Genomic DNA, 13,915 nt, shown 5'->3' with positions numbered 1-13,915 from the left:
GGATGGGCAAGGGAACACCCTCTCCGGTGGCAGCTGGCTGAGAATCCCAATGGACCTAGTCATGGATGTGCCCACTCTTGGACTAGACACATATGAGGTCTGACTCTGAAGGCTGCTCACAGCCTGGCGAGTAAAACTGATGATGTGAAGGCCCCTCACTTCCCTGACTCTCCTACCTTGAAGAAATTCTAAACTGGCACCCGGTCCCAACTTTCCAGATCTTTAGAAAGTAAAGGCTTGTAGGCTTTAGGGGAGGTATTTGTGCACCTCCAATTCAAGGGGCAAGAAGGCTATTATTCCTGGGACCCTAATAGAGTTTCCTTTCCCAGAAGCAGAGCTGAACTGTGGGAAGAGTCAGGGTTCGCGGAGAGTCAGCCCTGGGTCTGAGCCACATTTTCCTTATCTGTAAAAGGGGGATGTTAAGCCCACTTGCGTCGGGCTTGGTGTAAGGATTGCTGACAGCACCCATGGAGGCCCTGGCAGAGAGCAGGTGTACAAGCAATTTGCTCAGACTGTTATTTCCTCCCCCAAAGCAGCAACACCCTCTCGCCCATCAAACCCCTGAATGGGCTCTCCTGAGGGAGGCACAGCACCCTCTGCTAGCCCAGCTGTCCTTTCCTGGCTCCACCCAAACCTCACCCGCTCCTTTCATCTGGATGCTTGCGAAGCTTCCTCCCTGTCATCATTTTCATTCATTCCAATTCACCCAGCCCGATTCACCTTCTTGAAAAAAAAACTCCTCCAGTTGTGCTACCCCTGCTGTAAAACCTTCCATGGCTCCCCAAAGCCTCTGCTTTTCAGCTGATGTTCAATGTTGCCTGCAACTTCCTGGCCTCTCCCAGATTTTGCATCCAGAGTCCTGATGCATCAGCAAAACCGTCTACTCGCTATTTCCCTAAATACATGCTTACCTTCCAGCCTCCGCACCCCTGCCTTTGCACAAACCATTCCCTAGAATGTCAGCCCCACCCTCTGTCTCTGCAAATCAAGCCCCCTTCAAGAGGGCTCTTGTTTCCTCTGGCACACACTCACTTCTTACTTCTCAAACAATGCTTTTCCTCAGCAGACGCTTAATTACAGACTGTCACACAGTCTCTCATAATTGTAGGCCTTGTCTCCCTTGTCAGACCATAAGTTCCCAGGGGCAGAGGCCCTGTCTGTTCTTTCCCATCCTCTCAGAGCCCGGCCCAGGGCTGGGAGGGCAAGCCTCAGAAAGTGCTTTCCAAGCCCCACCAGCTCCAGGCTGAGCCAAGTCTAGCTCCAAACACTTGGGACCACTCCTGCTCTTGTCCTGTGAGGAAACTTCACTGGCCAAACCAAACCTCAGTGTTCCCACTCTCCACTGGTTGACCCAGGCCAGTGATACACAGAAATGGAGACCTAGGTGGGCAGGCAGGGCTATGGTTCTGGCCCAGCTCTGGCATGGTCTTGGTTTGGGATCCTAGGCACATCCCTGTCCTTCCCCTTACCTGGGCCTGCTTCCTCACTGTGAAATAAGGAACAATAATCTTTTAGCTGTATAATACATATATTATTTGTCTTTAAGGGAGCCTTGGTTCCCAGGAGTGGCTGGGTGAAGAACCAGCTGATTCCAACACAACCTGAGGGAGAGGAGGCAGCTACAGCCAGGACTGGGGAACCCGGGAATCTGAGAGGCGATAAGACTGCACACCTCACTGACCTCATTAAATTCCTGTTGACAACTGGATTGCATTCCTGCCCAGGTGTTCGATTCCACAGCCCTCACCCTGGCCTGGTATCTGCAGCCAGGGCTGAGCAAGGGAAGGGTGACTTGCTTCTGGAAACAATCAACCCTGCCCACAACAAAGATGAGGAGGAGCCAGGTTCCTCCTCCATAAAAGGAGGAAAGTACTGGTATCTGCATCACGGGATTGCTGCAATGATACCAAGATAATCCAGCACAGTCCCTGACACCTGGTAAACGGTGGCAGAGCATAAAGGTGCCCGTTTCTCGAGGGAGTTCTCATTCTCCTGGCAACGTGTGAGGAAGGGATTTCGATCCCAATATGACAAAAGAAAACTGAGGTGCAGAAAGTTGATCAATCCAAGGTCATGCAGTGGGGACAAGCCAAGCTGTGATACCAACCCAGGAAACTCTCAGTTCAGCTCTTCCCCAGAGTGCAGCCCACAGGTTCTCAGCATCAGACTCCTCCAGAGGGCTGAACTTGTAAAGTTGATTCCTGACCCCAGATCTGCCAAAGGAGACTCTTTGGGGATGGAACCTAAACTTTACAAAGATAAGGAACCTAAATTTTATATGTATTAGGAAACCGAGGCACAGAGGGGTGAAGCAACCACTTTTCAGCAAGTATGGACCTGGGACAGAATTCAGTCTGTTTTACTCAAGAGCAGCAATCAGAGACTTCCTGGAGGAGGTGGTGGCATTTGACAATGTGGGCCTTGAAGGGAAGAGAAGGTACCACAGGGGGAGGGTACAGCACAGATAAAGGCTTGGAGCAGGAAAGGCCAGGCGACAGCTGTTCAGTATTGCTCGTCCTTCCAGATCCCTCGGGAGCCACCACTGCAGCCCTTCCCTAAAAGCCCAGGGAGAAACATCCCTGAGCCAATCTGAGCTGCTGGAAGGAAAGCCTGCCATGCTGTTGTCCTACAACCGGCAGGTCTCTGGCCCTCTGGGTGAGTCTGGTAGCTGCTGAGGATGAGAAAGCCAGGGAAGGTGGTGACTCAGTCCCCGCCCAGCCTCAGGCTAGTCCCACTGAAGTTTGGGATGAGCTCAGAGGCTGGGGAAATGTCAAGCAAACCCTCCCTACAGAATAGATGCCAGACTAGAGGAGGAGGCCTGAGGGGCAGGCTACCAGACAGAAGCAATACATCTGGAGCAAAGCTGTGGGAGACAAGTCAAGAGGTCTGGGCTTAAGCCCACCCCGACACTGGCATGCCATGGGACCCTGAACAGGTCCTCGTGCCTCTCTGGGCCCCCTATTCTCCATTCACCTGTGAAGCAGAGAGAACTCCAGTGGTTTCTGACTTCCTCCCACGACTGTCGTGAGGAACAATGGCCAGGAAAGCACCTGACAGATTACACAATGGCTCACATATCAAGTGAGGGATTAGAGGATTACTCCTGTTATTTACTACAACAGTCAGGTGCTTTCCTTGTAACCTGAACCTCAGCACCAGGGGGTCGGTGGAGGGGGGGGAGGCGGGGAGAAGCTGGGTCTGTCTTGTTCCCACAAAGAAAAAAGTGATCCAGATATTACTGGGAGATGAAAGTTCATATTTATTAAGTGCCTACTGCGTACTTGGTATTTTTTAAATATATAATCTCACTTAATCCTCACCACAATCCTGTAGCGTAAATATGATTATCTTGAGTCCAGATGAGGAAACTTGAAGCCCAAAGAAAGTAACTTGCCCAAGATTACACAGGGAGTGAATGATGGAGACCAATTAAAACCAGGTGTTTATGGCTCTAAATTCCACATTAATTCTATTCTCTGTAACAGTTTGTATTAGAGGCCAAACATGCCTGGTATAGAGAGGCCCAACTCCAACACTGCCTCCTCCTGGAAGCTTTTCTGAACCCTCTGCCCAGACAGGATGTCTCTCCTATCAGCACACACCCTGCAGCATTGAACACATTCTCCCTCTTGTTCTATAATCAGGCGACACCTTTAACAGGTAAGGTGAGATGTAAGTACAAATGGGTAGCCTTTGAGTTACCTCAGAATCCTGAAATGTCAGAGCTGGAAGCACCTAAGAGACCACGCTATCCAACTCCCTCACTTTTCAGAAAAAAAAATACAGAGAGAGGGGAACACTTGTCTGAAGTCACATTGCATCTTAGCATAGCCAGGAATAGAACCCTGGCATTCTGCCTCACAGAATTTCTTTAGGAATTCTATGATTTCAGAATCAGTTTTACGACAAAGATTTTCATTCCCATTTTACAGATAAGGAAGCTGAAGCCCAGGAGAAAGTGGCCTCCCTGAGAGTGGTAAGATGTGGGGACCAGAATCCCAAGCCCCTACTTCCAGGCCAAGGACCAAGCCCTTCTTGCTCCCCACTGCACACAGTCTGAGTAGTGTGTCAAGCACAGGACCCATAGTAAAAGGTCAATGGATGTTAGAAATTGTCATTATACACCAGTGGGCAAGTGACACCAGCCTGACAGTGACCTCTTCAGAGGCAGTGCCATGGAACAGGGCCAAGAGTCCTTGCTCAACCCTGTATAGGTCCCTGGCCTCTCTGGGCCTCATCCATAAGACAAGGATGCTACAACAGCTGATCTCCTGCTCCAAAGTTCTAGGACATCCTAGGCTCCTTGACGGCAACCCCCACTCCCACCCCCACCCTGGTCTGTGGAGCCTCTCCCAGCTGAGGCTTTTGTTCCCCCACTCTACAGGGAAGCAGGAAAAGCAGCAGAGGTTCACAACCACAAACTGACCGACCTTATTCCCAAGTGCCACTGGCCACGCAGGGCCCACCCTCAAACAACAATGGGATGGAACATGGAAAATCCAAATGTCTCCCAGCAGACATCCAGCTATGCACACCTGCTTATCTTTACAAACTGACAAAGAGGAATCAGGGCATAAGTAAGGGACAGCTTGCTCCTTGCCCCACTGGAAGGGCAGTTGTAATCCTGAAAAATCAGGTGATAATGGAGCAAAGGGTAAAGAAATCTGTGGGGAGTCCTGGGGCTGGATCCCTGTCCTAGCTCTGCCATGAACTAGCTGTGTACCCTGGACAAGCGGCTTTCCCTTTGGGCTCAGTTTAAAGACACAGTTAACACTTCACAAAGCATGTCTACGGACCTTTCATTTGGTTTTCATGACAACCTGGTAAGACTATCACAATTATTCCCTTTTTACAGATGGAGAAACTGAGGCTTGGAGAGATCGAGGGTCTGACACAGCTTGAAGCTGGCAGAATCAAGGCCCAGAGTTCTTAGATCATCAAACGGAATAGTCAAGGGTGGTCAGATTAAGACTCTCTCCCCTCATCCTGAGTCTCAGCAAGACCAAAGCAGCACAGTAAACTTGTTCACCTGCCCAGTCTGGTGGCCTGCAAAGTTCTTGCCACAAACACTACAGCCCAGCTGCCTAAAGGCCGCACCCCCCTGCAAAATTTCATTACTCAAGTTGGCAAGAACGCAGCCCCCACCCCCAACCGGGTCTAAATAAACGCCCAAGTGATATCACATCCTGCCAACTCCAAAATAGCCCAGGCCTGCCCACAAGCGATCACAAAGTGCCAGGCCATGCAGGACCAAGCGGGCAGGACGTCCAGCCCGTGGCACTCTCCACACACTCAAGCAACTAAAGCAGAAGCCTCAGAGCAAAAAGGCCCCCCCACTCCCACCTCTGCCAGATGGCCTGGCCCCTCCCTCCTTGCCCCTTTGTTGGGAGGCTCCAGAGCCTCTTGCCCCAGCGCCAGCCCTAGCCCCAGCGCCAACCCCATGGAGCCTCGCCGCGGCCAGCCTGCGGGTGGACTCCGGCCCGACCCGGACACCCCACCACTCACATTGCTTCAAGAGCTCCAGACACAAAGCCATGAGGGCCAGAGGGGGGTCAGAGACCCAGAGACTGGCAAAGACAGAAAAGGGGAAAGGGAGAGACAAGGGAGCAGAGAGCAGGGGAGACAGGGATCAGGGGCAGAGAAAGCAAGGGGGCCGAGAACCCTGGGGAAAGGAGCAGGCTCAAAAGGGGGCCTTCAGCACAAGAGCCACTAAGTGGTGAGACCACTGAGACAGATGTGAGGGTAGAGGCAGGGAGAGCAAAGCGGGTGACCCCCCAACCCCCAGAACTGGGGGGCCACGGAGGCCTGAGAGAGAACAAGGAGCGACAGCCACGGAGACAAACCAAGGGAAGGCAGGGAGGGGTTAAGTCTGGGAGCTGGGGAGCTTTTGGGGGTCCCAAGGAGAGAGACCCCAAGGATCTCGGAGGTCCCAGCGTGTATGGGGGGGCACTGAGAGGGAAAACCCCGAGGAAATGAGGGCTAACAGAGGAGCAAGACCACAGGGATTTGAGGGTACAGATGGGAGGACCCCCCCAAAGAATGTGCGGGAAGCTCAGAGGGGAGCCGTGGCGGAGGGCGGTGTTCTGAAGGCCCCCAAAGATGGGGGGTACCGTGAAGGGGGAGTCCCGAGGAACGGGGGCGCCCAGAAAGGGAGGCTCCGAGGGATGAGAGGAGCGCTATGAGGGAGACCCGAGATCGGGGAGTGAGGGAGGGGCTGTGAGGCACCGCGAGGGCAGAGACAAAGAGACAGCGAGCCGGGAGAGACAAAGCGGGCGGAGCGGGGAGACCAGCCCGAAGGCTGGCAGCCGGACAGAAGGACGGAAGCGCGAGCGGGCGGGTGGACTGACGGACGGACAGACGGGGAGGAGGGCGGGGGCAGGGCCGGGCGGGGGCGGCGCCCGTCTCCTTGCGGGGCCGCGGCTGCTCCGGGCGGCGCTGGGCGGGCCCCGGGCGTCCGGGCTGAGGAGGCGGCGGCGACGGCGTGGACCGGACAGACGGATGGAGTGACGGACGAGGCTGGCGACAGCTGCGGCCAGCGGCGGGCACTCACCCTCCTCCCTCACGCGGCCCGGCCCGAAGCTCCGGTTTTGTACGCCCGAGGGGCGGGGCCTCCGTGTTAAAGCCCCACGCCGGCCCCGCCCCGCCCCGCCCCCCGCGTCAGCCGCGCGCGCGCGCGCGCCTCCCGGGACTCCCGGAGCGGGCGGGGACGCGCAGAGCCCGCTCGGCACGTGGCCTGGCGCGCGCGCGCGCGCGGCTTGGCCGGTGCGCAAGCGCTGGGCGCGCTCTGCCAGCCCACGCCCAGGCCGACTGACGGTGAGAGGGAGCGCGCGCCCACGTCGGCACGCGCATGCCTGAGCACTGGGAGCTCCGCCCCTCGAGCCGCCCCGCCAAACCGGTTCCAGCTGGAACGGGACGCATGCTCCGTGCCGTGGGAGGAGCGGTGCGAGTTCGCACTGGTTCACCGTGGCGACACCTCGCTGTCACTGGGGGAAACTGAGGGTCACAGCAAGCATCCTGAGCTGGTCCTCTCAACCCTGCATGGTCAAATTAGACCTCAAGTACTATATGGACTCTACGTCCTAAGTATTTCTAGTTGTCCCCTCCGCTCCATCCTCCCTTTTGTCCTCAGACAGAGGCCTCCCGATTGGGTTCGAATCCTGATTCACCCTTTGGAGAGCTGTGTGACCTTGTACGAGATGCTCTTTCAGCCTCCCTGAGCCTTTGATTCCTCTTCAGCAAAAATAAAACCAGCACACTCAGTGTGCCCTGAAGGGCAAAGTGTAGTAGGCGCTGCCTAAGTCCATAAATCATTCCCTTCGTGTCTCGTGGCATCTCCCTGTGCCCTGTTCTCCATTCTCATTTAGTCCTGGTCTTGAGTCGTTTCCTTACGGCCTCACCTCTCCAGGCTGTACCTATAGTAGGTCTGCTATCCACAGACCCAACTCCTGTTCCCTGACCTGCCTTGCTGGGTGACAGACAAGTCCCTTACCTTTTCTGTGCATCTCATTAATAAATGTAAAATGGAGAAAAGAATTTTAGTAAGATGATACAGTGTTTCTGATACCAGTGTAGCGATTTTGGTATAAAGGCATACTAATAACAAAAGAAAGCGAGGATTATTGAGCCATATCGATGCCAGACACTATGCTAGGCACATTGAAAGTATTAGCTTACTCTGTCCTACTCACAGTCACTGTGCTACACCTGTGCTATTCACGTAGCATTCATCTTTAAATTGACTTATTTAAAAAAATTCAAGACACCCCTAAGGACAAGCCATGCTCAGTCTTGCTCGGCCCCAGGCACAGAGAACGCTGCCCCTGCTCCAGTGCACCAGGCACCCTGCTGCTCCAGGACCTCGCCTCCTTGTCTGGCATACCTCCCCAGCTTCCTCCAAGTCTTTGCTTAAACATCTGTTTCTCAGCGAGGTCTACCCTAACTATCCTGTTTGTGCTGCAACCCTTCCCCTTGCTCTGGGCTATTTTCCAAAGAACCATATGCTTCTATGTGTTATTTATTGTTTTGTCTGTACCCCCAACCCCCAACAGAATACACTCTCCTCGAAGGGAGGAGTTTCTGTTTTGTTCACTGATGCGTCCCGGGTGAGCATGGCCTGGCCCACTGTAGGTAAGTGATCAATAAGCATCTATCCAATGAAAGAGCAGCCTGATTGCAAGGCTCATGTCCTTAACCACTACTTAGTAGGAGCTCCATGGTTCCACTGAAGGACCTTAGTCATGCCCCTTGTTCATGAATCTCAATCCTGGCTTCATAGCCTGCCCACCAGTCCTTAAGCCCAGTCATTATTTCCCCCAGAAGCCTCAATGGGTCTGCCTAAAAACAGGATTTAGAAGGGTGATGATTTGTGCACTAGGCACACAGTAGGCACTTGATTAACCAGGAATGTCCTGGACCAAGGCTTGGTAGAGCCCTGGGAGGAAGCCTGCCTTCTGCTCAGTGCCTTTTGTGCAGAGGTACAGCAATAGGGAATTCTGACCCCTCATCACTCACTCCGGGAAGGCCTCCTGGATCCTCTCATGACTCTTTGACTCTATGGTCCCTGCCTAGGCCTCACTGCTTTGCCTGGACCTCCAACCCATCCTGGCCAGCTTGCCATGTAATTCTCCCTGAAACTCTTGTAGCCATGCCATACCTCTTTACCAGACCCTGGATGGCTCCCCTGCCCACAGGATAATGGGAAACTCAAGGCTTAGGAGTCAGGCAGACCCAGATGGGAAATAGCTCCCTGACCTACTAACTGGGTGACCTTGACCTGACACTCACCTTCTCTAGGCTGTAGTTTCTTTGAAAGAGTTGTGTCACATGTGTATATGCATATGTATGTGAGGTTAAACTGGGTTAACTCAGGAATGTCAGATATATGTAAATATTCTGGCCACAGCAGACATCACCAGTCGATGGTGGCACACTTTTCTGCTTAACTAAATCTCAGTCTTGGGCTCCAGGGATCGGAGATGAACACAGGAGTTGAAGTCTATTTGCAATCTCTGGACACAATGGTCTTTGAGGTTCCTCTCAGCCCTGACACTCTGGCAACTGGAGTGTTCATTCTGACAGGAACCCATGGTGTAATAATCAGAGACTGTGGAGGGCTAGGCCTGGGGGAGGGCTGCAGGGGGACAAGGCTGACCTGACCGTTGACTGCTTACTGGAATTTTGTCAGCCTCCCTTCCTCTGTGGAGGAGGGAGTGAATCAGAGGAGAAACTGGGAACATTCTGGGGGAGAGGGGAGGGGACAAAGAAGGGACCCAGAGGATGACTTGGATGGGAAGTATTTGAGTGGGGAAGAGGGTCCTCAAACTCAAGCGTCACAACATTGATGGAGAATTTGAAGCATAGGGAGGACTGGAACCCCCCAGAGTGACACAGGAGAGAGGAAACTAGATCTCAGGGTTCCTGAGCAAAGAGCAGATGTGCATCCCAGGCCAGGAACCTATCCCAGCTCAGCCTAGAGCTTCAAGGACTGCAGGGAGAGCCCCTCAGTGTGTGTCACCTGGTGTGTAACCTGGTGTGTGTCTATGTGCGTGTGTGTAAACACACATGCACATGGAATCATGTGCTGGTACAGAGAGCACAGTTGGCAGGAGCTGCAGGGTGGGGGGTGCCACCCAGGCCCCTGGGTGATGCCACAGCCTCCCTTGTGGTTCAGAGAGAGTGGGAGAGACACAGAAGGGGAGGCCAGGGAGGGAGGATGGCCAGAAACTGGGAGGGGAGGAAGCGGGGGGCTGTGGGGGGAACAGCGTTGATGGAGGCAGACCAAAGGCTAAGGAGGTGGGAGAGAGGGCAGAAGAAGCTGGAAGAAAGGGATAGTGAAAGGGAGGGAGGAGAGGAGAATGAGCACTGATGGGAGCTGCGTGGAGGGAGGGAGTGGGAGGGAGAGTCTTCTTCGTTCTTTCTTCTTCTTCTCTTTCCCAGAGGGTGAAAGGAGGCAGGATGGGGCCGACTGTAGGGTGATGGCACCCCTGTGGCCCCTTCCAGGTGGGCCCTTTGGCTGGGAGGGGCACATATATATAGCCAAGCTGCTTCCCCCACCATCCGAGCTGGAGCTGACCCTGCCTGCCAGTCACCTGCCAGAGCTATTTCTGGAATGTGGAATCTGGGTCAGAAGGGGGGAGGGGGAGAGAGGAGTGGTGGCAGCGGTCCTGGCAGCTGGGAAGCTGGTGAGCTCTAAGTGGGTGGGTGGGTGGGCAGCTCCAGGCTCTGCCCATGGCCACTCTAGAGAGGCCCTCCCCTTCCGGGCTCTCACTGCCTCAATAACCCCTCCTCGCCCACATCCACCCACCTGCCTGCATATGACCTGAGTCCATATGTGCCCACGTGCGAGTGACAAAGAGCTTTCATACCCCTCAGCAACCTGGAGGCTCAGAACAGCCCTAGGGGTGTGTGTGTACCTGGGGCCTGGACTTCTCACTTCCTGGAGACAGAGCTGAGGAGAGGAGGCTGCCTTCTGAGCAGGGGTGACCCCTGCGGGGCAACAGTGGCTGAGATAGGGTGGGCCTGCGTGTTGGTGTTGGTGTGGGTCTATATGGAGGGAGGTCGTTATGGGCAGCATTGCCATGGATGGTTGTGCAAGTTTTTCACTGATTAAGGATGCCACATACAGGGCGGGTGCTGTTTACAATACAGACATAATTGAATTACATATTTATCACGACAAATTTGTGACAGATGGCAGAAAAAGACCTTGTTCTAATAAAAATCATACATCGTGGGCGCCTGGGTGGCTCAGTCGGTTGAGCGACTGCCTTCGGCTCAGGTCATGATCCTGGAGTCCCGGGATCGAGTCCCGCATCGGGCTCCCTGCTTGGCGGGGAGTCTGCCTCTCCCTCTGACCCTCTTCCCTCTCGTGCTCTCCATCTCTCATTCTCTCTCTCTCAAATAAATAAATAAAATCTTTAAAAAAAAATCATACATCGTGACAATTTTCCAACAGACGGCAATTAAGTATCTTGGGGGGAGTGCCCTTTCCTAACCCAGCACAAAGGTACCGTATGGATCGGCTGCAGCTCTGGGCACAGGTTGGAAAATCTGGTGGCTTTGGTTTTCCCTGTGAGGCAGGTGGGTTTACCTCCTGAGCATGAGGGGTTTGGAGGGTGGAGGAGAGACGAGCAAGTATGTAGTGGTCACTGTGGAGACTTGAGGGGGGGCTGACCTGGAAAATGTTGGGGGTGAGTTTTTTTGGTGGCTCTAATCTGCTAGAGGCATGATTTCCTCACAGGTGTGGAGGGGGCATGAGTCTTGAAAGAGACACACGTGTGTGTGTATGCAGGTGTATGTAGAGATGACGTGTATATGTGCACATGTGGGGAATATCCATGTGCATGTGTTTTTATAACTTTTCATATACAGAGGTCTAAGGGTCTACAACTTCATGTATGTCTGTAAGTAGGTGAACCTGTGCACACGTCTGAGTAGGTGTGAGGTATTGTTGCTACATGATACTTTCTTGAGTGTCTTGGTTTGGACTACAGCCCCCAAACTGAGAAATAATTGGAGGCCCACTCCCTATATTTAAAGCCAGGTGCTGGATCACCCATACAGGACAGACTGTTGGGGGTGGGTGTGGTTGATAGAATTTTTGACCTCTTTTTCTTTTTAGATTTTAGGCTACTCAATCAAGAGGAGCCACATCCAGACCCGACATAAATCATGAGATCCCACTGTTATGACTGGAAGAGACTTTGGGGGTCTTGAGGATAAGTGCATTTTTTTAAAAAAAGATTTATTTATTTATTAGAGAACGAGAGGGAGAGAGAGTGTGCACATGTGAGTGCATGCACCACCACGGGGAGGGGCAGAGGTGGAGGGAGAGAGAATCTCAAGCAGACTCTGCACCGAGTGCAGAGCCCCATGCAGGGCTCACACTCACGACCCTGAGATCATGACCTGAGCTAAAACCAGAGTCAGATGCTTCACCAACTGAGCCACCCATGTGCACCAGATAAGTGTATTTTCTACGTGAGAGGAACATGAATAAATGTGGCCAAGAGAGTGGACTACAGTAGATTCAATTATTAACCCTAACTTTTCACCCCTCCCTGTATCCACACCATTGCCATAAAAATACAGTTTCTTACACAAAGGTAGGAGGGTACCTCTCCATCCCCTGTCTTTGAGCTCAGTCATATGACTTCCTTTAACCAATAGAATTTTAGCAGATAGTATGTACGTAGAGGCCTTGAAATGTGCCTGTGTCCTTAGGCTTGTTCTCTTGTGCTTCCGCCATCACCATGAAAAGAACATGCCCTGGTTGGGTCACTGATTCCGGGAGGACCCTTTGGTTCTAGGAGGATGATGAGAGAGATGTGGGACAGAACTGTTCCAGCTGACCCACAAATGTGGGCGCAAGAAATAAGTGTTAATTGTTGTATTACACTAATTTTGTGGTTCTTTGTTATGCAGCACTATTGTGGCAATAGCTGATCAATACAGGGACCCAAGCAGTTCTGGGACATGTAGCCCATGACCCATCCTTAGTCCATTCATGAGTGATTTGGTTTGGGAAAGATTAGAGGATGAGTGTCTATTTGGAGAAAAGTGCCGGCCCACCTCATGCTTAGAGAACATCTCACGGGCTTGATGATAGGGGGAATCTGGTCCCTTATCTGAGGCTCCTAGGGGGACCGTAGCAGGGTGCCTGGGAGAGCCTGGCAGGGATGCCCTGGATTTGGAGGCCCTAGAACCGGGCCTCAGCATCTGCTAGGAGACCTCTAAAATAGAGACTGGCAGGGTTACCCATGACAGCAGGTCTAGAAGAAGGCCTTAGCATAGAAGCCCATACTTCCAGAGCTCCCCAGGGCCAGGGCCTCTTTGTCACACAGGTAGAATGGGAGTCAAGGAAGAAAGTAAGGCTGGAGTTGTCATCAGAGGATTGACTGCCCGCCCGGCAAGGCCAAGTCCCTTAGCGAAGAGAAGCTGAGTGGGGAGGAGGGGGACCAGCAGATGGAGATGCAGAGGGGGAATAAGAAGCAGTGGGTTCCCTGTGCCAGGGAAGGAGGCACCGTGAGGCCCTCCGAAAGCATCACTTAGCAGAGAGAGCCAGCATGTGGCTTCGGGCATCCAGGAAGTCCCGACATCGGACAACACCTGTGCTGGCTACCTTCCCCTGCCACCTTGACGGACCAGAAATGGCCACTAGGGAACAAGGGACAGAGCCGACAATGACCACCATGCCCAGCTCCTCCTGTGGGCTTCAGAGCCCGAGTCAGGCTCTACCTGCAGAAGCATGAGATCTGAGGTTGGTAAGACTGAAGCTTTGCAGTGAGGCCAGACTTGACTCTTAACACCTAAAAATGAGACTATTCCTTACGGTCTAAAAGTGACTGGAAAAGCTCAGGGATCTGCCCAGAAATCACCCAGGATTGGAAAGACAATAGGGCGACAAAGTCGTTTCTTGCTCTGCCCCCTGCAGAGGCAAGTTCATTCATTCGATAGACTAATTTCCTTTGTACAGAATATGCATAGGATTCAAGTTCATTTATTTACATCAAACACCAACTGAGCACTCAAAACATGTCTCTTTTCCTACAACAATCCAATCCCAACTGCTTCTGACTGCCAGGAAAGTCGGAGTCATGTCTGAGAAGCAACAATAATAGCTCCCACCATGTGCAAGGCCCTGCCTGAACACTCCCTGATCTCATCTCCCCAAGAACTCTCTGGGGCCTGGCTTATGCTTCAGTGTATAGATGAGGAAACTGAGACTCCCAGAGGAAAACTAGCTAGCCAGAGAAAGAGTGAAGCTCTCTCTACTAAACCAGAAGTAGTCTATGATTTTCCCTGGTCTTGGTTTTCATGGCTTACTCTGTGACGCGGGGTTCCCCCTTTTCTCTGATCATGCATAGACTGTCACCGGAGGACTTACAACAAGAGTCAGGAAGGACAGGGATGTCTC

At 52.9% G+C, this 13,915-nt stretch overlaps 1 protein-coding gene across 4 annotated transcripts in view; it reads right to left on the bottom strand.

The window, feature by feature from the left end:
• Positions 1 to 13,915, bottom strand: part of DLGAP4 (DLG associated protein 4) — a 192,913-nt gene that overhangs the window by 56,228 nt on the left and 122,770 nt on the right. Inside the window, exons 1-2 of one of the 4 annotated variants that reach the window (XM_027620690.2) lie at positions 6,551 to 6,570; positions 5,506 to 5,567 (exon numbers count right to left, since the gene is read on the bottom strand). The exons of 2 other annotated variants lie outside the window; for them this stretch is intronic. In XM_027620690.2, the coding sequence (XP_027476491.1) occupies positions 5,506 to 5,536 (31 nt within the window). In that variant the 5' untranslated portion in view covers positions 5,537 to 5,567; positions 6,551 to 6,570. Of the gene's footprint in view, positions 1 to 5,505; positions 5,568 to 6,550; positions 6,571 to 13,915 lie in introns of those variants that run through there. One more of the 4 variants, XM_027620691.2, reaches the window with a different exon arrangement.

The sequence above is a fragment of the Zalophus californianus genome, chromosome 8 (assembly GCF_009762305.2).
Source record: "Zalophus californianus isolate mZalCal1 chromosome 8, mZalCal1.pri.v2, whole genome shotgun sequence".
In the NCBI taxonomy this organism is placed as follows: Eukaryota; Metazoa; Chordata; class Mammalia; order Carnivora; family Otariidae; genus Zalophus; species Zalophus californianus.
This window is presented reverse-complemented; position numbering and strand designations above follow the sequence as displayed.